Below are 23,535 nucleotides of genomic sequence, written 5' to 3'. Positions count from 1 at the left end.
AAATAAAAAACAGGTTTTACAGCGGCTAATTTGCATTGCCATTAAAGCGTGGCGCGTCCTGACCCAGTGGTGATGGTCAAGTGGAACGGGAATAAGTGTCCTGATGGATCTTTGAGTGCAAGCCAGCTTTCATGCTCCTTTCAAAAATTCAATCTCTTTTCCTCTGCTATTAGAGAGCATATCTTTTGGCTTAAAGAGTGTTCCTCAGTTGCGCGTGTGCCGCTGTGCGACTGGAGACTCTTTGTCTATGAGATTATTATTATTAAACAAAACTGAAATGCTGATCAACAGCTCCCTGGCGAATCTCCTGCCAGCTCATCCCTTTGGACTCTTAGCTGACACGGACAGCTCCCTTCTGGGAGTAACAGAATATCTTCTGTTAAACAGCGGCTCTACCAAGTACCTAGTGGTACGGTGAAAATAAACGGTCTGCGCAGGTATTTTTGTGGACCTTTGCCCCGAATCAAGTGGAGAAGGAACATTCACGGAGCGGTGCTGTGAAACTGTAAATATCCTGGGCATGTGCGTGTATGTCACCATCTTTCCACCAAAAGTTTTTCTTCGTTTTTTAAAATTCTGACAGGTTCCAAGCTTTGTTTCTCGGGGCTGTTCCTCTCATTAAACAGAGGCAGGCTATTATAACTTCCCAGCCAATGTGCCTGCATGTTGCACAGAGGTACAATACCTATGTTTCCCAAATGTCATAAAGGGGTTCATCAGGAAAAGTGGCCCTCACTTCCTGTGTGGCTGGAAGTCCACTCAGTCTGAATCTGGTCTGGCGTCCCTTTGCAACTACTGAGTGACCTTGGCAAGCTGGTGTCTCTAGAGAAAGCGTGTGTGGTGGTGTGTAGGGTTGTCAAGGCAAGAGACATTCAGAGGTGGTTTGCTATTGCCTGCCTCGGTGTCCTTCCCTGATATTCCCTGGAGGTCTCCCATGTAAATACTAGCCTGGGTCAACGGGAAAGCCCATAACTCAGTGATAAAGCAGAACATGCCTACAGAAGATTCCAGGTTGAGTCCCCAGCGTGGTGGTGTAGTGGTTAAGAGCAGCTGGATTCTAATGTGGAGAACCGGGTTTGACTCCCCACTCTTCCACCTGAGTGGTAGAGGCTTATCTGGTGGGCCAGATGTGTTTTCACACTCCTACATTCCTGCTAGGCAACCTTGGGCTAGTCACAGTTCTTCGAAATTCTCTCAGTCCCACCTACCTCACAAGGTATCTGTTGGGAGAGGATGGGAAAGGAGCTTGTAAGCCACCTTGAGTCTCCTTACAGGAGACAATCCAAACTCCTCCTCCTCCTCCTCCTCCTTCTTCTTCTGTTAAAAATTGTCTTCAGATGTAAGGCTTGGGAAGACCAATTTCAGCCCCAGACTCTGGAGAGTTGATGCCAGCCACAGTACAGAGTATTTGGCTAGATGGACCAATGACCTTCCTTGGTATAGAGCAGCTTCGTGTATCACTCAGCCGATCCAGTAAAACTGTTGATCATTATTAAATTGTCAATAATATATGAATTATTCTGTGGTAGCTTCCTTTTTTACCCCAGTCATTGACTCAGGATTTTAAACAACACTTCTAATGCATACTTAATTATTATTATTAAAGGACACATATAAAATATTTAAGGCACGCTTGGGTGATGTACCTTAATTAATGTACCTTAATTAATGAACTTATAAGGAGATAGGCATCTTGAACCTCACATCTTTTAACTGTCTCCCGTCCTATAAAATCTGGGTTCCCACGGTTTCTTTTGAAAGAACTCATAAAACACCTAAAGTTACTAGAGGACTGGTGATACTTATCTCCTTGGTCAATTCCGCACTTGCGTGATCGACCTAAGTTCGAGCTGCGTTTGACCTAAGTGCTCCGCACAACCACTGGGATCGACGTGGTTTTGTACCAGCTTCGCCCCGTGTTAACGGTCAAATTTCCGACTCCAGTTGGGAATTACTACTTTTTCAGGGAACCACGCTCGAACTCAGCTCAATTCCAGTAAAGTGTGGAATCTCTGGTGCCAGGAGTCCCTCATTAAGCCAATCACAGCTGAGTGTTTCGGGCATGCGTACAGCTGGCTAATCAAAGAACGCCACCTTCGTCCCTCCATTCCTGTGGCAGTTTTTTTATAACGTGTGTGGGGATAGACGGAACATGGTCGTAGAACAGCAGCCAATCAGAACGGAGCAGCGAAGAGGCACAGGATGATTCCGCCCTCCGAGCTGGGATCAAGCTGGTTACAGTGGGGAACAACAATGGCTTCGGCCTCGATTAGTACCCTTCTCAGGGAACTGGGTCGAACCTATTTTACTCGTGTGCGGAATCGCCCCTTGTGTGTAGGGGGTATCTGCTTAAATTCTCCACTTAAAATGAAGGAAATAAATAAATGACAACCCCACCACCACCCACCACCCCACAGCTCTGCTTCACCAGGGTACACTCTGTGGACAATCATGCTAGTCTGTTTGCAGGATTCTCCACCCTCCAAAGTAGTCACTTTCTCCAGGGGAATTGTTTTTTGTGATCTGGAGTGTCCGGGGCCCAGGCCTCTGGATTTCCCCCACCACCCTAGCAAGCCCGCCCCTTGTCTGATGCACAAATCTCCTAAAATATTTGTAAAACGTTTTTAATACCCCTTTTGTTCTCACTCATCCCCCTTGAAATGATTCCTGGCATCCGTTTTATGATTTTTCCTGGGGGGGGGGGGGGATTCTGTGTTGAATCAATACTTCAATGCTGCATTCTATATATTCTACTATACTATAAATATTAACTAATTTTCATTAACTGGTTGAGCACTACATATCCATGTCAATGAATTCATGGTTCGTGCCTTGCAGCTGCCAAAGTACGTTATGAATTCTGGATCGTGTGTTTTTCTGGTTTATCTTTCCTGATTGCACTCTCTTGCCTTTGAAACCAACAGAGGATAGACCAGCGGTTCTCAACCTGTGGGTCGCGACCCCTTTCCTGATGAACTTTGGGGTTGAACGACCCTTTCACAGGGGTTGCCTAAGACCATCGGAAAACACATATTTCCGATGGTCTTAGGAACCGAGACACAAATAATTTTATGGTTCGGAGTCATGACAACATGAGGAACTGTATTAAAGGGTCGCGGCATTAGGAAGGTTGAGAGCCACTGGGATATACCTTTGCAGATATTGCAGATACTGAAGACATAACAGAGTCTTCAGCAAGGCGTTACTGTGGGTGGGATAGGGGGGCTCCATGCATGGTTCTCGCTATGAAGATGGGGCGTTACAGACACACCTGGGAATCGGAAAAAGGGAAGGCGACAAAAAACAGCAGCTATCCCTTGTAAATACACTAGAGTACTGTCTGCTTCACTTTGGTGACTAAGGTAAACCATTGTCTTAGCAATCATCTTCCTGGCTCTTTATTTTTACTTTTCACTCGGATAACGTGCGTCAGTTTTCCTCTAAACAGATCGCAGCTCCTATAGTTATTGGGAAAGCGGTTCAGATTCGATCCCCCAAAGTGACAGACTACAATGTCTGAGGTTAGGTCATTTGGTTCTTTCTCTTTTCCTCTCTTCCCCCCTTTCCAACCAGCCCCAACTTGCATGGGTGGTGACACACATCTGCTGACTGGCTGGATCGACACATTAAGCTCCAGGCTGACTGGTGGGCCATGCTTGAAAGACTTCTGGCATGTGCTGGTGCCTGCATTTTTCACCCGTGACTGAAAGCATATGCTCCGTACAATCGAGACAGTGTTAGAGTGTGGGTCTCGGGCAGATTCCTACACATCTGGCAGGGGCTTGCCCTCTTTCCAGGTGAATCATCTCCCCCCCCCCCTCCGAGGGTGGCTTGCAGGCCTGTGGCATCTGCAGAGTGGCAGGAAGTGTCTGGATTCATCGGAGAGCGATTTTTATCTACGCGTGCTTTCCCAATTTCGTCAAGGCCCCTTGTTCTGCATTCCAAGTGACATGATTAAACCTGCCAGAGAAAGAAGGGAAGACTGACAGATTTCTTTCTTTTTTTCCAAAAAGCCACCGCTGCCTTGACCCTTCTTCGCAATCTGTCATCTTGAGAGATTGGCAGTAATCAATTAGAAGCAATTAGTGCAAAGCAACGGGAAGCCCCTGACATTAATTCAAGGATGTGACTCTGCTAACATGCACAACTTGTTCCTTGTCAAATTGACTCAGAAGTAAGCTCCGCCACTGGAAAAGTGGTGTATTTGTTTTCAGTTGATCTGTATTCGGTCGGTAGTATCCCGCCTCATTTTGAGCACTGTGCATAATTTTTAGTTTGCATTGTGAAAAGCTTTTATGGCTGGAATCAGCTCGCTGTTGTGGGTTTTCTGAGTTGTGTGACCACGGTCTGGTAGGTCTGTGAGAAATGCATCTCACTCAGTGGTGGGATCCAAAAATTTTAGTAACAGGTTCCCTCGCCAGCCCCCCCTCAGCAAAGGGGGCAGAGGCGTACCTAGGCAAACCTGAGCCCTGGGCAAAACCTGAGTTGGATGCCCCCCCATGGGCAGCCATCCCACCACAACCCAAAAAAACTTTTTTGCACCAGGTCATTTCTGAATCATTATCACATTATAGAAAATGCCCCAGCTCACAAATCTGAACACAGCAATGGTGAAACACACAGGTTCTTTGATAGAGACTGGTGAGATAAAAGGTATGAAAGGCTGAAAATCAATGAATTGCAGTACCTGAAAGGGATTAACCCAGTTCAGGGAGTTACATTATTAGTCGCAATTGCTATATGGAACCTTCACGTTCAAAGGCAGTATGCCTCTCGGGGAGGCGAGGGCATGGAGATGGAAAAGCGGACCCAATTAGTAACCCCCTCTTGGCACACACAAATAATGAGTAACGCCCTCTCAGGAACTGGTGAGAACCTGCTGGATCCCACCTCTGATCTCACTGTGACATGCCACTGAAGATGCCAACCATAGATGCGAGCAGAACATTAGGAGCAAAAGCTACCAGACCATGACAACACAGTTTGGAAAACCCACAACAGCCCATTTTTATTTATTGGTTTACCGGTACTTCTTTAATGCCCTGCTTTCTCTCCATGGGACACAGAAAAGCATAAATAATTATCCTGTATTCTAGAGCTGTAGCAAGGGGGAACTGAACCCGGGGCATATGTGTGCCCTGTGCCCCGCCCCGGAACGCCCCCGGAACGCCCCCGGAATGCCTCCACACTGATGCATGCCTGGGGCAAGACGCCCCAATCCCCTGGGCATTACGCCACTGCTGTATTCTATTTTTTCCTCAAGGTGACACTGTGAGGTAGGTTAGGTAGCAATTATGTGATTGGCTGAAGGTCACCCTACAAGCTTCCTTGGCACAGTGGGGATTCGATCTTAGGTCTCCCAGGTCCTAGTCTAACACATTAACCATTACCCCACATGGCCCCTTCCTTCCACACATGCAGAATAATGCTAATTCAATCCGCTTTCATAATTGTCTGGAAGTGGATTTTGCTATTCTGCACAGTAAAATCCAGCTTCAAAGTGCATTGAAAGTGGATTGAAAGTGCATTATTGTGCATGTGCGGAAGAGGACTATGTATTCCATTCCATGTTAGTAAAGCACAAGGTGTGATAGACGTAATCTGTTCTTGGCAGCCTGAATTGTGAAATACTGAATGTAGTTCATCCCAGTATCCCATTCTCAAGATTTTGTTTTTACGATACATTTTGCATTTTTCTTCCCCCATTTGAAAATGGAGAATTCAAGTGTAGAATTCTGTCCCGAACCTACATGCTGTGTTTCAATATGAACTCATAATTTTCAAGGTGATGGTGCATTTTCTTTTGACATCTTTGCCTGTCCCACTCTGCCAGGTTTGGAAAGGTTGGACCAACACCCTACCTACTATATACATATGGGATCAAATGTCCCCGGGCTGAGGCCATTTAGTCGTGTGGGGGGCGGAAAATTCCTCCCCCCATGTACCCCTCCTCCTTTCCCCAGAATCCATACACTGACTTCAAGACAAGAGATGACCTGGTGCCCAAAAAGTTGTTTGTCATGGTGGGGGAGGGTGGCCACCCGTACGGGGGGGGGGGGGTGCAGAAAACTCAGATTTTGCACTGATCTACATTTTCCCTAGCTACGCCTCTGTACCTAACCATCCAGTATTCAAGCATTTGCGCTGACTGAAATTTAATTAAACCATTGTTTAGTTAGTTTGAACTGTGAACCAAGCTGTATTGTGTGTGTGTGTATTCATGGCTATTAACTTTAGTGAGCTGAAAATGGAACCTCCATATTCCATGGCAGAATACCTCTGCATCTCAAATGCCAGGGGAATGGCCATCTCATTGCCTTTGTGCACTTTTTTGGGTGAGGTTTCCCAAGGCCTTTGGACGGTTCCTATTAGAAAGAGACGGAACCTTGCTTTGATTTTCGAATGCTGCCCTATTGTTCTTTTCGTAATATCTGCAGCCCATCTGGTGGGCCTTAAAGGAGCAGCAGAGAGTTGGGTGTGTGTGTGTGAAAGAGAGAGAAGGGATGTGTCTCTGCACAAACTGGAGCCATTTGTTCATGGCACCTCCCCCCCCCCCCCTTCATTAGAGAGCTGCTGATAGAAGTTGTCATTTCAGCAGCTGGGAAGCCCACTGCTCTCAGGCCGGCCACCTGGAAAGGCTGGGCAATAGCTCACGTCCACCAACTTGGAGAAGAGAGGCAGGAGGAGGAGGCGGTTGGAGGACTGTAGGCGGCTGTCCAGGGCAACAATCAAGACCCAGCAGCACTAATGACACACCGTGATGAACCTGAGGAGAAGGCTGTGTGACATACAGGCCCTTGCCCAAACACGCTCACGTCCCCACCCAGATTGATACAATTGTTTTTGATTGCTTGGAGCTGTGCTAATAGCTCAGCATGCACAATGGTCTATGTTACACTTCTGGGTATACTTTGGAGGCATATGATACCACATCTTTGTGGAAGCAAAGGGGTATGGTCCATAGCAGCAGTGGCGTAGGAGGTTAAGAGCTCGTGTATCTAATCTGGAGGAACCAGGTTTGATTCCCAGCTCTGCCGCCTGAGCTGTGGAGGCTTATCTGGGGAATTCAGATTAGCCTGTACGCTCCCACACACGCCAGCTGGGTGACCTTGGGCTAGTCACAGCTTCTCTGAGCTCTCTCAGCCCCACCCACCTCACAGGGTGTTTGTTGTGAGGGGGGAAGGGCAAGGAGATTGTAAGCCCCTTTGAGTCTCCTACAGGAGAGAAAGGGGGGATATAAATCCAAACTCTTCTTCTTCTTCTTCTTCTTCTTCTTCTTCTTCTTCTTCTTCTTCTTCTTCTTCTTCTTCTTCTTCTTCTTCTTCTTTTTCTTCTTCTTCTTCTTCACAGTTGGACTGGAGAGCTCTTGATTTTAGGAGTGGGAAAATTATATAGTGCGTGTGTGAGTGGGGGGGGGTTGGGCTTTTCATAGCTTGTTAATTTTAATGTTTTTTTAATGTTGTTAAGACATGAGCGGCGGACTCTTATCTGGAGAACCAGATTTGTTTCCCCTCTCCTACCTTCCTGCTGGGTGACTTTGGGCTAATCACAGCTCTCTGACAACTCTCTCAGTCCCATCTGCCTCACAAGGTGTGGAGGGAGAAAGAGAAGGAATTGTAAGCCACTTTGAGATTCCTTACGGGACAGAAAGGTGGGGTACAAATCCAAACTCTTCTTCTTCTTCTTCCAATAAACAGCAGCATGGACGGCGCATTCTCCAGGTCTGGCAAAGAGTCCCCCTTTGGGCTAAAATCCATTTTGGCACCTTTTCCCCTTTTTCTTGCCTTTAACAGATAGATAGGACACAAGAATCTAGGGCAAACAACAGATACTATTAGTAATTACCATTCTTAACTAGTCCCTCCAGGTAATATGAGATCGCCGGAGCACTTCTGTTCTTCCTTCGAAGTCTCTGAATTCCCAATTTCATTCTCTGTCTTGTTTTTTCCCCCTTGTGTGAGGGAACGCTAAGCTTGGTTAAACGCAGTTTCATTATCAGGTACATTCCATTTAACAAGGAGGGGCTCCTTACATGTACCAGCTCCCCCCCCCCATGTCATTGAAACAGATGTTGCCAATTGCAAGAAACAGTGCCAAAGCATGTGAGAGAAATGGGATGTGTTCCAATGGGGACCAAGAAATGCTGCTCATACCTACAACCGTAATCTTATGCTATTCATTCACTTGAGGTCTGTCCCGCAGTGAGCGTACATTTCCTTCGGGTCAGATCCTTGGTTGCGCACATGCTTTCCCCCCCTCCTGAACTCACTGATGTTTTATTGTTGTGTTTAATTTGGTAAACCGCCCTCAGATCTCTGTATAGGGTGGAGTCCAAGTTCCAAAAATAAATAATAAATAGATACTTCAGACTACTTGTGTGGAAGCTGGCTGAGAATCATCATGCTGAGTATATATATTTAATATATACATTAAATAGGCAGGTTTTAAAAGTAACATATACAGCAGTTGTAAGGGTAGCACCCACCTGTCACAACTCCACCAAAGACTGTCCTGATTACAGACTATTTCTTTTTTCAAGTCAATCAAAGCAAGGCTAATGGCATATGGCAGTGGTGGCGAACCTATGGCACGGGTGCCAGAGGTGGCACTCAGAGCCCTCTCTGTGGGCATGCACAAACAGAGCCCCCCCCCACACACACACACACATCTAGGCTGGCCTGGGCCGCTGGGCTCGATTATTAGCATTAAACCTAAGACCTAGTTTTGGGGAGGCAGTGTAGGTAACCCTGTTAAGCACTGTTAAACCCCACTGATTTTCATGTGAAGAACTAAAGCCTGGGAGTAAGCTCGGTTGCACAGCAGCGTGGGGCTTGCTTCTGAGTAAACCCTCCTAGGGTCGTGATTCACCTGTTGGAAGAGTTGCACGGTTGCTTCAAAGCAAAGCCATCGACTACCACCAAGCTTACTCCCGAGTAACGCGCACCTCTGAGCCAACCGTTTTTTCTAAACTAAAACCTCAGTATTCAGGTTAAATTGCCGTGTTGGCACTGTGCGATAAATAAGTGGGTTTGGGGGTTGCAATTTGGGCACTCGGTCTCGAAAAGGTTCGCCATCACTGGCATACGGGAATCTGTAACCAAATGCAACTCCTACATGCCCTGGGCTTCATATAGGGAGGGCGTGCCATTAAAAAGCAGCCTCCTCTCCCAAAAGCGCCAAGGAAGGGAAGACTGGCAGCCCTTCAAACTTCCGTGAATTTCTGTGGGCCTCTGTTTGTCAGTGTCAATGTTACGCTGTTCTATTATTCTATTTATAGGCATGAACAAGGAAGTCTGCTGTTAAGCTTTCTGGCTCGTCACAAACATTTTTAATGAGAAATGGGTAATAATTAATAGCTTCGCACTTCGAAGGCACCTCCGTACCCTCCAAACTCAAAACAATTTGGGATTAATGGTCGCAACGCCTCCCCCTCCCGATGGGATGGGTTGTGGTGTTACTGCTATTATTATAAACTATTACCCATCCCTTCTATGGGAAAGGACTAATTCGTAGGTGGGGACAGTATGCCCGAAGCCTCATAAGTAAGAAATCTCTACCAAAGAAAACGACCTGCGGATACACTCTCTCCCTGTCTGTCTTATGACGAAGAATCCAAACAAAACGAAAACACTTCATATTCTGGAATAAGGAAAAGTTTACCCAACAGCTTGAATATGTCAGTTTCAAATGACGTGTTGGTTTCGCCATAACAGCACAACAGATATGTACAAAGAGCCGGGTCAGAGAATTTATTTCTAGCTTGCCTTTCCCTGGAGCACTCTGGGCTTCAGCTCATGGGTCAGCATCTTTTTTCCCCCTTTCCTTAGCTGCTAATGGGTTGTGGAGCAGCACCTGTTGGGTCTTGAGTCTCAGCTGAGTTGGGGTTTTTTGCTTGCTTTTGGAAAGACTTGCTACTAGTGTGTGCAAATGGAGATAAAACAAGGGTGTTATGTGTCCTGTCCTCTGCACATGCAGCAACAGGAGATAAAGTCACTGCATAGGGAAAATTCCTCCATGGCTCTAACACTGGGATTATTCCTTACTATGATGCACTTTCTGGTGCTCAGTTTTCCCATCTCCTGGTCTTTTGGTGTCATGATGTCATAACCTGGTCCCTTCTTCCTGTCATGTGAACTAATGTCACATTGCTTCTTGTCATGAGCTCTCAGTTCCATTTACAGTGGAACCTCGGTTTTTGTTGCCTTCGGTTTTCATCGGCTTCGGTTTTCATCGACTTTTTCAGTGAAAAATTTGTCTCGGTTTTCATCAATTTGCAGTAAGATGCAGGGGTTTGTGTAGAAAAATCACCTGGACAAAGCTATTGCTGGCCATGTCTGCAACTTGTTTAATGACAATGTCTTGCCCCATTTCAGACAAATCTTAACGAGGCGTCAGAAACAGACCTCTTTGGACAGCTTTCTGGTGCGACATTGGTCCACTGGCTCTGAAGCTGGTCCGAGTCTTATTGTTTGTTACTGTTTTCAGCATTAAACACTATGTTTATTCACCCCCCAAAATGTGTTTTTGATATGTTTTTTGGAGTGCCTAGAACGGATTGATTGAATTTACATTGATTCCTATGGAAAAGTTTGTCTCGGTTTTCATCGGTTTCGGTTTTCATCGATTGTTTTCGGACAGATTACCAACGAAAACCAAGGTTCCACTGTATACCATTCCCAGTGAGTTCTGGGTCTTAGAAAGGTTGAAGATCACCACTTCAGACAGAGGTGAAATGAAGTGTATCAAATGCACACAAGAACATATAATCTGGTTACACAAAATGCAGCTGCTTTCTACAAGCATTGAAATATCCAATGCCAAAAAAGCCCCAGTCTCGTCCACCAGCATCCTTATGACCGATCACAAATGCAACTGAAACACTCAACAACAAAAAATATTACTTTTGGCCTCTAATCACATTAGGTTCCATAAAGTTTCATGGAAGTTTAACAGCCAACTAGTTAGTATTTATTTATTTATTTGCTTGTTTATTAGATTTTTTTAGTAGCTGCTCACTCAGAGGATCTCATGGTGAGTTGCAATATGGGCAGCCCAATCTAGAGTCCTCAGGGCCGGCCGCAGCACCATTTTGGCACTGCCCCATCACCTGTAGGAGGGCTTCTTGGCACGGCAGGGAGATAAAAACATAAAAAGTCTCCGCGCTGCCAAGCACCTGTCCATTGGATTCTACGGGCTCATGTCAAGAGGGTGGCATCAGCCCAAACTCCCGATGGTGGCATCCCAATGGGTGAAGGCTGGGTGGAAGCTGACTACTGTTGGCTCCACCTCCAGCTACGCCAACCGAGGGCACGAAAGCGCCAACACAGCACTTTGCTCCATTGCCTGCCTGTCTGCCACCGAGGGTTGCAGCGGCTGCTCTCTGGTGGGCTTGACCCATCGACTGTTTCATCCAGAAGATGTCATAAGACACAAGGCAAGGGGGGAGGAGGAGGAGGAGGAGGAGGAGGAGGGGTTTGGATTTATATCTCCCCATTCTATTCTGTAAGGAGACTCAAAGGGATTTAGAAACTCCTTTCCTTCCTTCCCCACCCCAACAAACACCCTGTGAGGTGGGTGGGGCTGTGAGAGCTCTGATGAACTGTGACTAACCCAAGGTCATCCAGCTGGCATGTGTTGGAGTGCACAAGCTAATCTGGATCACCAGATAATCCTCCACAGTTCAAGTGGCAGAGCTGGGAATCAAACCCGGTTCCTCCAGATTAGAGTGCACCTAACAGTTAACTACCTGGCTGCTGAACAGCCATGCTTATCTCCTGCTTTGCAAAGGGGAGCTGCCTGGCTGGCATCCGTCTGCTCTCCTTAAATCCACCTCACCACCTGCAAAGGAAACTCTCTCCGTTCCTGCTCTGCGGCTGACATAATTTATAGTGGAGGCAGGCTGAGTCTGGGCATGTTTGCGATTGTAGCTGGCATTTCTGCCAGGGCTCACGCTGACTGCAAAGCCCGAGCCTCTCCTCCCATCCCAGGTGTCTGAACGCATTAGAGATGTTGCTGGGAGGGGGGGGGGGCTCTGTAGAAGTTGGCACGACGGGAGGGGGAGAAAAGCCAGGGGGCACACCACTGCCTGAACAGCAGGGCACGGTAAAGCAGGGAGGGAAGCTAGTCTGGGCTCAGGAAAGGAAAGAGGCAGCTGACTGGGGGTGGGTGGGATTTGCTAGTATAAACCAAGGAGGAGAAATGCTGGGGAGACATCCAACAAGAGTTAGATCAGAGACAACCTAAAGCGCTGCAGTGACTAACAGGGATTTGTTGCCCACAAAACCGTAGCATGTGGATCCATTCAGGCTTTTCGTAACAATTGGCAGATTCCCCCTTTTGAAATAAACAAAAATGGAAATCGCTGCAGCAGTGTGGATGTGGTGTCGTGTTGAAGGAAAATCGGGGGAGCGGGCAGGTCGAGACTTCTAAGGGAAGGCAACGGGAGCTGTGCACGGGGGAATCCCAGTCTCGGAGGTTTTCCTAAAGCCAACCATTTTGCATTCACTCGCTTGGAATTTCCCGTTGCTTCTGGAGAGGGGAGCAAATGCTGCTGTGTAGGATGTGATAACACAAGTTACCAGCTGTACTGATTGTAGAGGTAAAAAGCAAGCAGGTCGGTATGGGAATGTGAACTGATAGTCCTGACCTGCATGGATTCTCAATGAGCAAAGCAAACTGGATAATATAAATGAATGAAAAAATAAATACATTCAGGTTCAAAACCCAGCTCTGCCACTGAAGGTCACTGGGTGATAGGGGTACCTGAGGATCTGTTCACTTGGAGAAAACGGATGCTTTTGAGGGTTGGCTCTGTGGCATTGTACCCCACTTTTAAAAAATTAATTAATTTGTTTTTAAATTGACATGCCGCTCTCCCAAAATGGCTCAGGAGCAGCAGTGGCGTAGGAGGTTAAGAGCTCGTGTATCTAATCTGGAGGAACCAGGTTTGATCCCCACTCTGCCACCTGAGCTGTGGAGGCTTATCTGGGGAATTCAGATTAGCCTGTACACTCCCACACACGCCAGCTGGGTGACCTTGGGCTAGTCACAGTTTCTCGGAGCTCTCTCAGCCCCACCCACCTCACAGGGTGTTTGTTGTGAGGGGGGTAGGGCAAGGAGATTGTAAGCCCCTTTGAGTCTCCTGCAGGAGAGAAAGGGGGGATATAAATCCAAACTCTTCTTCTTCTTCTTCTTCTTCTTCTTCTTCTTCTTCTTCTTCTTCTTCTTCTTCTTCTTCTTCTTCTTCTTCTTCTCAGAGCGGCTCACAACAACCACACAAATATACGACACAGTCTAAAAACATTAAAACAAACTCAACAGATTCCTGATTATTAAACAACTAATAGTAATACACATACTGAAACAGACTAAAAAACATGCAACAACGGAAAAATTCTCACATGCTCCCACCCTCCTAGGAGTGTCTGGCACTAGTACAGATGACAAACTGAATCAAAATGGGGAGGCTGGTCTCTACTGAGTGCCCGGAGAAACGGTTCAGTTTTGCAGGGCCTGTTACAGATCCCACAGGGCCCTAATAGAAGATGGTAAAGTGTTCCACCAAATGGGGGCCAGAGCAGTACATTCCCTAGTTGAGGCTACATGTATCTCTAAGCAATCAGGGACCACCAAGAGGTTAGCCTCCGAAGAATGGGGGGTCCAGTTTGGGCAACACGGGGAGATGCGGTTCCTCAGGTTCCTTAGGCCTCTGTCCTCCTCAGGATTCATCCCCAAATCTCCAGAAGTTTCCCAACCTGGATCTGGACCCTCTAACCCAGAGGTGGGATCCAGCAGGTTCTCACAGGTTCCCAAGAGTAGGTTGCTAATTATTTGTGTGTGCCGAGAGGGGGTTACTAATTGGTGATTTTGCCACGTGATTTTTGCCCCTCCTCTCAGCAGTAGCACGCAGAACTTGAAGCAGTCTAGCAGGAGGTGCACCGGCGTGCGTGGCAGCCTGCACCTGCGTGCATTCGTTTCCCGCCCAAGGACCGGCGCAGTGGCTGCATCCTTACCACAGCCCCCCCCTCACCAATGCCCCGCCCCGGAATGCCTGGCCACACCCCCGTCGTGCCCCGCCCAGCCCCATTGGCGCTACGCCACAGTTTGAATCCCACCAACATGGGAACCTGTTACTAAAATTTTTGGATCCCACCACTGCTCTAACCCCCACCCCCCACCCCGCTGGTGGCTATGGGGGACCTGGAAACTCTACTGGGAACCCACTGGTGTGGGGAGGTCTCTCCAGGAGTGCAATGAAGTCACTTTTAGTGGCACTGGAAGCGATCTCATTGTGTCATTGGTCCTGCCATTCCCTGCCCATAAAGTTCACTCTGTGTGTGTGTGTTTAGATTATTATTCCTTTATGCTAAGTGGGTCTTTCTGAGATAAGTAGGGGAACGGGCTCCATTTTGACATCAAGCAGGTTTTTCTGTGTGGCTTGCAACTTCGGGCATCTCATCCTTTGTTGCACATTTTATCTGGAAGAACTGAAACAAAAATAAACAGCCGCAGCCAAAATCGGAACAGCTCTTAGAGCACTGAAGATGGGTGCTTTAAAAATGGTTACATGAAAATTATTATTGATTTGCCGTTCTGTAAAAGCTGCTTTGTGTGATTGGCTGTCATTTTAGTTGAGATTCGTGTTCTAAAAAATGCTTATTACAGGGCCTAAAAATCTGGTGTTTTGAGAACACCTCTGGAATAGCAGGGATGAATTCCTTCGTACCTTTGTTTTCAAAGGTTTGCTCCCCATCCCAAATTTTTGTCTCATCCTAAGCGCCTCCAACAACCTGGCCTCAAAGGGCATGCGATTTGATCCCGAGCAGTTCATGCAAAGGATGCGTTCACTCCAGGGCACAAATTGTCATATTAAATATATATATCTGTTTCTAACGTGATTTTTTTTAAAAAAAACAGTTCGCTATGCACTGTTTAAAGGATCCTTCCTCTCCTCTTTGGAGGCTCTTGCTAAAATCAACTGTTGTGTCTGCTCTTGTGTGACAGATTCCAGAACATCTGTATCTAGAGGCAAGCTGGGTCATCATTTTGCCTCTGTGACCCTTCCTAACCTGTACCAGCCAGCGGGCTAGCACTAATGTCAGGCTTGTTTACTTGGACAAGACTGATAGCATCCAGGTGGAATTTCCAGACCTTTCTCTTGCCTCCTTTTCGCCTGCAGAGTTGTGGAATTCGCCGGCCTAACCCTGAAGCCAAAACGCAAACCTCCTGAGGTGAAATAGACGGCATTGCACGCTGCTGTTTTTTAAGGTTTCCATCGCCTGCTACGCTTTGGGATGGTACCTATGCTTCCTGACTCTAGGATGTGCAGATATAAATGCCTACACAGGAACACGAACGTACACAAAGCCTGCTGTTTTCACACATTGCAGTTGAGGAGGCTTGTTTTGAACCACTTATAACTTACTCTGTGTAAGGTGCCAACCACCCTCTATGGGCTTGTGATGTTATCTATGAGAAGAAGGAGAAGGAGAAGAAGGAGAAGAGAAAAGGAGGTGGAGGAGGAGTTTGGATTTATGCCTCACCTTTCTCTCCTATAAGAAGACTCAAGGTGGCTTACAAGCTCCTTTCCCTTCCTCTCCCCACAACAGACACCTTGTGAGGGAGGTGGGGCTGAGAGAGTTCTGAAGAACTGTGACTAGCCCAAAGTCACCCAGCAGGAATGTAGGAGTGCAGAAGCACATCTGGTTCACCAGATAAGCCTCTGCCACTCAGGTGGAGGAGTGGGGAAATCAAACCCGATTCTCCATGTTAGAATCCTCCTGCTCTTAACCACCACACCACGCTGTAGCAATGGTTTGGAACAGAGCCCTTCTCCAGCCAGGACTGTCAACTTCTAGGTCATGGCTGGAAATCTGCTGTGACTACAACTGATCTCAGGAGGCAGAGATCAGCTCGCCTGGAGAAAACGGCTGCTTTGGAAGGTGGACTTTATGCCATTACACCCTATTGAAGTCCATCCCCTCCCCAAATCTTGCCCTCCCCAGAGCCTATCCCCCAAATCTCCAGGTATTCCCCAGCCCATCTCATCTGATAGGAGGATCCCAAAATCACATTCCAAGCCCATGAATGCCATGTGAATGGATTGCCTCTAAAAACACAAATATGGTGCTGCCTCCAGTGAGTGCCAATTTCCGTACTTCTATAGTTATTACACACACAGTAGCACAAAGCACTTCTCTGAGCATCAATGGCTGGAACAGACAGTTCACAGACATAGCAGCAAGGTACAAAGAGAGCCAAGGAGAGAAAGAACAGCTTCACCAAGTTTGATTTTGCAAACCTGGCAGCCGCATTTGGAGACTGGTGCCCGTCTTGGCTTCCTAGTTTCACCACTTTGTGTGTGAACTAAGCATAACTTAGCGTGTGAATTAAGCATAGCTTAGTTCACAGTGTGTAACAGACTTCTCTCTGTGATACACCTCTGAAGATGCCAGCCACAGATGCAGGCGAAACGTTAGGAACAAGATCCACCAGACCACGGCCACACAGCCCGGAAAACCCACCACAACCAGTAACCATAGCTTTATTCCTAGTGCTGTTCAGCTTGCAAAGGTCAGGGCTCTTATTAATAGCAGGGACTAGGCAATAAATAATATTGATAAGCAATGAGCATTTATGTAGGGGGGTGGGGATGTTGAAAAATAAAGGCCACCCTGCAAGCTCTTGGGCAGAAGTGAGATCTGTACCAGAGCTTTCCTGCGCAGCATGATGTTACCTTTTTAGAAGAAGAAGAAAAATTGGATTTATATCCCCCCTTTCTCTCCTGCAGGAGACCCAAAGGGGCTTACAAACTCCTTTCCCTTCCCCTCTCACAACAAACACCCTGTGAGGTTGGTGGGGCTCAGAGAGCTCCGTAGAGCTGTGATTAGCCCAAGGTCACCCAGCTGGCGTGTGTTGGAGTGTACAGGCTAATCTGAATTTCCCAGATAAGCCTTCACAGCTCAGGTGAAAGAGCGGGGAATCAAACCTGGTTCCTCCAGATTAGAGTACACCTGCTCTTAGCCACTACACCACTGCTGCTCCTTTTTAGAATTATCCAGCATTTCTTTCCACCTCTGGTAAAGGTTTGGGATAAGTTTGCTGAGAAAGTGTAGTTATGTATTCCCCAGCTTTAACGATTTAGCATTGCTAACTAAGCACCTCTTGTTCTGCCTATACCTGCTGATGGTCGTGAAAGGTGGACCCTGCTTTGTTTCCTTGGGTTCCTTCTCACATGCCCAGACAGGACTAGCCACAGTCTGGGACTAAATTATTGAGTGCAATAGATTGGCGGAGTTCGGCCATTCATTAAAAATACACAGCACTAGTAGCAAAGTATCTCTTAGCGATTTAAGTAAAATCTAGGTGTTTTGCAATATATGCAATAAACTCATGCTTTATGTTGTTTTTAGTGGCAAAGATGGATGAAATTTGCCACATGAAGACTGAATCAGACCATGGGACCAATTCTCCCGCTCCCAAAAATATTAGCTCTTAAAGGTATGCAACGTTGTTGATGAACAGCAAATTCAGGATTGGCAAAAGGAAATACTTATTTACACAATGAGCTATTGTAATGTGGAATTTGTCGCCACAGGACATACAGGCTACCAGCCATGGTTAAGAGCAGCAGACTCTAATCTGGAGAACCGGGTTCATTTACCCACTCATTTATATGAATGGGCTTTTCCGCAAATTCGTTTAAAACATTTTGAGGCAGGAAATAAAACGTTTCCTCTGTTCCAGAAAGGAGATTTTGCACCAGGCTACACTTTCCCTAGATACGTCTCTGGTTCACAGTATAACCTATGGTACACAGTATGATTCCGCCAAAACAGGCAACTCCATTGAATTCTCCTTATTTCTCTCAGTAGCATGTAGATTTGTGGTTGCAGCAGCATCGCTTGTGTGTTTCCCAGTAGCAGCTCCCTTCGAATCATATTGACAAACTACATTTTCCAGTCCTTGTGCAAGTAGAGAATTAACTTGAGCCTCTGGAAACAAAGGCTACTTAGTTGATTTTAAAGATTTCTGGCAGACTCCAGAGAGTGGCTTTTTAGGCCAAAAGGGCCAGGATTGCTGAGAGCATTAAAAGCACGTTGCTGAATTCTCTTCAAGAGAGCAAAAGGTACACTGCATGCAGGTACGAAGAGCAGGTGTTTACCTGCTTGCGGCACCTGACAGCTCTAAGGAAGCGAGGCAGCTGCTTCGGCACCTGGCCTTTTTCTTCAGGAGGCTGAGCAGGGAGGAAAATATGTCTTGTGCAGATGAACATGGCTCGGAAAACTGCCTTTTTCAAGGTCCGCACGACAAAGCTATCTCGCTTTGCGTGAAGATTATGTGGTTATCCTGCTGTTGACTCCCACTGCCGCCCTTTGTCTCCTCTACTGTACTGCCCCCGGTGCCTGGAACAGACTATCTCTCTCATTCAAGTTAATTCCTGCCCCCATTTTGAATACCTACTTCTTTTTTTTCACCCCCCTGCGTTCTGCATACTCTTGCATTCAGATTGCTGGTGGCGGCCGTGGTGGTGCAAATTTGGCTGAGTAGGCTGAGTATTCTTAGGCTGGATATTCTTAATGTGGCAGAAAGATGCTCCACGGGACTCTGGCTGAGCCGCCTGGATCCAAGGGAGGATCACAGCAGGCAGAAGGACCTGGAAAAAGGGAGAACTGGGAGCCTAGGAAAAGAGGATGCAGGAAGAAAAGAGGGAAGCAGGCTTGGGTTGAGCCAGGGCCGGGCTGGGAAGACCGGGGGAGCAGAGGAATATCTACCGTGCAGCCTCGTAAACAAGATATAGTCTTATATTAATTTTTGCTCCCAAAGATGCGCTATGTCTTATTTTCAGGGGATGTCTTATTTTTCCGCTCCACAGTTGCATGCTCTGGTGTTCTGTTCGACGGGCATGCTTCCAAACAAAAACTTTGCTACGTCTTACTTTCGGGGGATGCTTTATATTTAGCACTTCAGCAAAACTTCTACTACGTCTTATTCTCCGGGGATGTCTTATTTTCAGGGAAACAGGGTAGGGAAAATGTAGCCCAGTGCAAAATCTGAGTTTTCTGCCCCACCCTCCCCCACCACGACCAAACAACTTTTTTTGCACCAGGTCTTGACGTCAGTGTATGGACTCGGAGGGAAGGAGGAGGGGTGTGTGGGGCAATTTGCACCCCTCCAATGTGACTAAATGGACGCAGACCAGGGACATTTGACCCTATATGTCCCCCTGTGCGGTACGCCCCTGCTGGGGAGACTGTTCCAGAATTGCACTCCATCAGGAGCCACAGAAACTTTCAAAAATCTGATGGGTTTTTTTAACCAAAGGGGCTGCTAGCTTGCTCTTACCCCCGTGCAAAGGCCAAGCTTCTCTGTTCTCCATTTGTTTTGATTTTCTTCAGACGGTAAGCCATCTTCCAGGAAAAGGCCTCCCCACTGGGGCAGGCTACATACAGCTCCTTGCGTAGTGCTGGAGTGGAAGACATGGTGAATCATAGTGGCAGTTGTAGGAGAAGAAGATGAAACTGATAAAATATAACCTTTGCTCCCTCCAGCTTGGAATTCTTTGCCTCTCGACATCTGTCTGGTTCCTTCCATTGGTGCATTTTAAATGCCTTTTTGAGGACTCAATCTGGCGTTCTCAGACTTGAATATTTTTTCCTTCTTCTCTTCTGCTTCCCTTTCTGGTGTGTGTAGTCTCTTGGACAGAAAGCTTTAGAGCAGGGCCCAAGTATTTTCTCCCCATTATTTTGCTTCACGTCCTGCGCCTAATGACCATGGGTGTTTGTGTGAAAGCCAGCTGGTGCATGAGCTTCATCCCTTGTTCTTGCCAACAAAGAGTTATAAATTTATTCAACATGTTCTACACTCAGTCTTCAACCCAAGGGCCAGAATCTTCAGGTGGTTCACGAAGTCCCTCCGACTGGGTAGAAAACACCTAAAGAACAGCAATTTTGGCTGCTTTTCAGAAAGACTAGCTCCATAGGGAGCATGAGTCACATGAATCTTTGCATGCAAGTTGCGATAAGCAGCAAAATGGTGTGGCAAGGTCACTCAGGGGTGGAGATTTCTTCATGGTTCTGGCCACTGCCTTGTTCCTTGCTATGGTTCGCTTGCATTTCCAGACTACCTTTTTTGGTCTGCTGTCACTGTTGCTGGCCTTGACACCAGTGAGGTCATAGCTCTTAATCCCCTGCTTCCTGGCACATGATGATGATGTCATATGATCTCCTGTCTGTTACTTGCAGGTCAGTGGTTCCCACTGGAAACGTTGAAAACCACTATTCCTTCCAACAGCTGAAGGTGGCTATCTGTAAAGCCAGTGTGATGTTAGGTTCAGAGTGTTGGGCTAGGACCGTGGTGGCGAACCTTTGGCACTCCAGATGTTATGGACTACAATTCCCATCAGCCCCTGTCAGCATGGCCAATTGGGCATGCTGGCAGGGGCCGATGGGAATTGTAGTCCATAACATCTGGAGTGCCAAAGGTTCACCACCACTGGGCTAGGATTTTGGGAGACTCGGGTTCAAGTTTCCTGTCTGCCATGGAAACTTGCTAAGAGACCCTGGGCCAGCTGTACACTTTCAACCAACCTACTTCACAGTTGTGAGGATAAAATGGAGGAAAAGGGTACCATGTTAAGGAGAGAAAGGCAGGTATAAAAATAGATAATAAATACATTGAATTTTGCACAGCGATCCTTCCAGGTCAAAAATAAGCAGCCCAAAAACTACCTGCAACAATATGCAGTAATTAATATCCAGATGATCAGCAACATTCTCTTGCAAATGATAAAGGTTTGAGAGGTAATGAGCCAGTCGCACCACTTCTGTACTCTGTTCCACAGAAAGATGATAGTTTGGTCAGTTGAGGTGCAGCGGCTTAGACAGTTGTATGCTCCAACATGTATGTCTCAGTCGTAAGTCTTTGTAGCAGCTGGTAATAATTATATGTAATAGCAACTAAAACACTTCTGACAGCCACATGGAAGTTTTCCTGGAGCGAAACATTTGCCAGCTTCTCCTTCATCTACTATTGTCCTACACCCATTTCTACAGTGTCCTCATATCCCCTGTTGAAGAAGGAAATAAATTACTTTTTTAAAAATTAAGAGTGAAAAGGCAAAGAGCTACGCCACATATTAGAGTACAAAGAATGTTCAAGAGACCATTTTTGCTCAGTTGCCTTCTCACAATGTTCTCAGTTCACAAGAATAACCTTGTCTTGCTTTGTTGTCCCAACTGTTGGCTGTCTGCCTCACTCTTTCTGCCTCTGACCAGCATATGGGTTGCCAGCCTCCAGGAAAGGTCTCTAAGGTCGATTTCGCACTTGCGTTATTGACCTAAGTTCGAGCTGCGTTCGACCTAAGTGCTCCACACAACCACTGGGATCGACGTGGTTTTGTACCAGCTTCACCCCATGTAACGGTCAAATTTCCGACTCCAGTTGGGAACTACTACTTTTTCAGGGAACCACGCTCGAACTCAGCTCAAGCTGACCCAAGCAAGGGGTTTTCAAGGCAAGGGACAAGCAGAGGTGGTTTGCCATTGCCTTCCTTGATGGTCTTCCATCAAGGTTTCTGGTGACCCCAGCAAGGGGCGTTCAAGGCATATGATGAAGTGGATGTGGTTTACTGTTGCCTTCCTCTGCAAAGTCTTTGCTGTTATAAACAACTACTGCTGGTTACACCAAAAGTCTTCCTTGATGGTCTCTCTTCCAAATACAGACCCCACTTAGCTTCCAAGATCTGAAGAGATCAGACTATATACCATGCTGCCTTCCCTCCTACTAGGGTAACATACACAAGTTAGAAACCTTAACCTAATCGCATCAGTAGTCTCATGTGGCTTGTGGCCATGTCTGATAGGTTGCCTCCGTGGCAGACTTTCATAGAATCATAGAGTTGGAAGAGACCCCAAGGGCCATCAAGTCCAACCCCCTGCCATGCAGGAACACACAATCAAAGCACTCCCAACATATGTTCATCCAGCCACTGTTTTAAAACCTCCAAAGAAGGAGACTCCACCACTCTTCGAGGCAGTGAATTCCACTGTTGGGCAGCCCTGACGGTCAGGAAGTTCTTTCCAATGTTTAGGTGGGATCTCTTTTCCTGCACCTTGTTTAGGTGGAATGTTTATGCTCTTCTCATAGTATGGGAAATTGGACAGGGATGACTTCTCAATCTTTGCAGCAGCGTGTAAGGATTCAGACAGAGAACCTTGCTGATCAAGCATAGACTTACACTGAGTTACCAAAAGTTACGGGCTCAGTAATGAATTCCAGGCAGTCTTGGCTGCGGAATTGAGCACAATGAATGACCCAGAATCATTTGGGGGTAACGAGTCACTTCAGTGGGGCATTTTATTTACTTACTTATGCCTCACCTCTGTAACCATTTGCAAGTGTGGCCGTTACCAATGAAGAGGTTTAAGTTAAACAACGTATGGCTAAAAAGCAGGAAAATCAGCCCTTCCAAAGCCTGCATTACTTTCAGCTTTTCTAAAGTCTGCAAACTAAACCTGGCTTAGATCTTATCTGCAGCTGCTGGAATTTGGAATTAGCTGCTCTAATTCAGAAGACCCAGCAGCAAAATGTTCTTGAAGCTGTCAAGTTTAACTACCTTAGATTTACACCTCTGGCTTATCGACCAAAAGAAACCCTGTTCCAAGTACACCGGTGCCCTGCCAAATTATGCCATCTCGGACTTAGTGATAATGACGCCAGTTGGCGCTGCCATGAAGCTACCGCCAGTTTGCTTTACGTGGTTCGGGAGTGCCCTGGAGCACTACAGTCCTGGCAGATGTGGGAGGTAGGATTAATCTTATTTTGTCTTCTTTCCTGATCCTTGTTTTTAATACCTTGATTCTGGGATGTCTACTTGTTCTTTTGGGTGCTCCCTAGACATCAGGTGTTTTGAAATCGTGTAGCTGCTTTGGTGGGCCAAAAGGATCTTCTTGCAAGACTGGAAGTCCCGTGTTCTTCCTTTCGGTGCCCCTTTAAGCGCAAAAGTTGCCTGTGCCAGACCCTGGACCATCAAGTATTGCCTACTCTGACTGGCAGCAGCTCAGCAGAGGTTCAGGTAGAGGTCTTTCACATCACCTGTTGCATCACTTTGAAACTGGAAGTGCCAGGGATTGAGTCTGGAACCTTCAATGTGCAAAGCTGCCATTCTGCCACAGAGCCACAGCCCCACTCCTTTGGCCTAGCATTAAGCAGGATTATGCCAGGTTGGGGAGGAGAATCACAATTCTAATCTGGGGAACCAGGTTTGATTCTCCACTCCTCCACCTGAGTGGCGGAGGCTTATCTGGTGAGCCAGATGTGTTTCCACACTCCTACATTCCTCCTGGGTGTATGGTTCTCCAGTTGCACAGTGGCAGATAGGAAGGCGCTCCAAAGGGTGATCACTACTGCACAGAGGATTATCGGCTGCCCTTTCCCCTCCTTGGAAGAACTCTATAATTCCCGAAGCCTAAAGAAAGCCCAAAATATTCTGAGAGATCCGTCTCATCCAGCACACTCTCTTTTTGAACTGTTACC

General features: G+C 46.8%; 1 protein-coding gene across 1 annotated transcript in view; it reads left to right on the top strand.

The window, feature by feature from the left end:
- Positions 1 to 11,230: 11,230 nt before the first annotated feature.
- The window catches only part of BNC1 (basonuclin 1), a 57,717-nt gene continuing 45,412 nt past the window's right edge, over positions 11,231 to 23,535 (top strand). Inside the window, exon 1 of the mRNA XM_048519759.1 lies at positions 11,231 to 11,434. Coding sequence (XP_048375716.1) covers positions 11,231 to 11,434 — 204 coding nt within the window. The remainder of the gene's footprint in view (positions 11,435 to 23,535) is intronic.

Source organism: Sphaerodactylus townsendi, linkage group LG17, assembly GCF_021028975.2.
Source record: "Sphaerodactylus townsendi isolate TG3544 linkage group LG17, MPM_Stown_v2.3, whole genome shotgun sequence".
Classification (NCBI taxonomy): domain Eukaryota; kingdom Metazoa; phylum Chordata; class Lepidosauria; order Squamata; family Sphaerodactylidae; genus Sphaerodactylus; species Sphaerodactylus townsendi.
The sequence above is the reverse complement of the archived record's forward strand: the minus strand, read 5'-3'. Positions and strand labels throughout refer to the sequence as shown.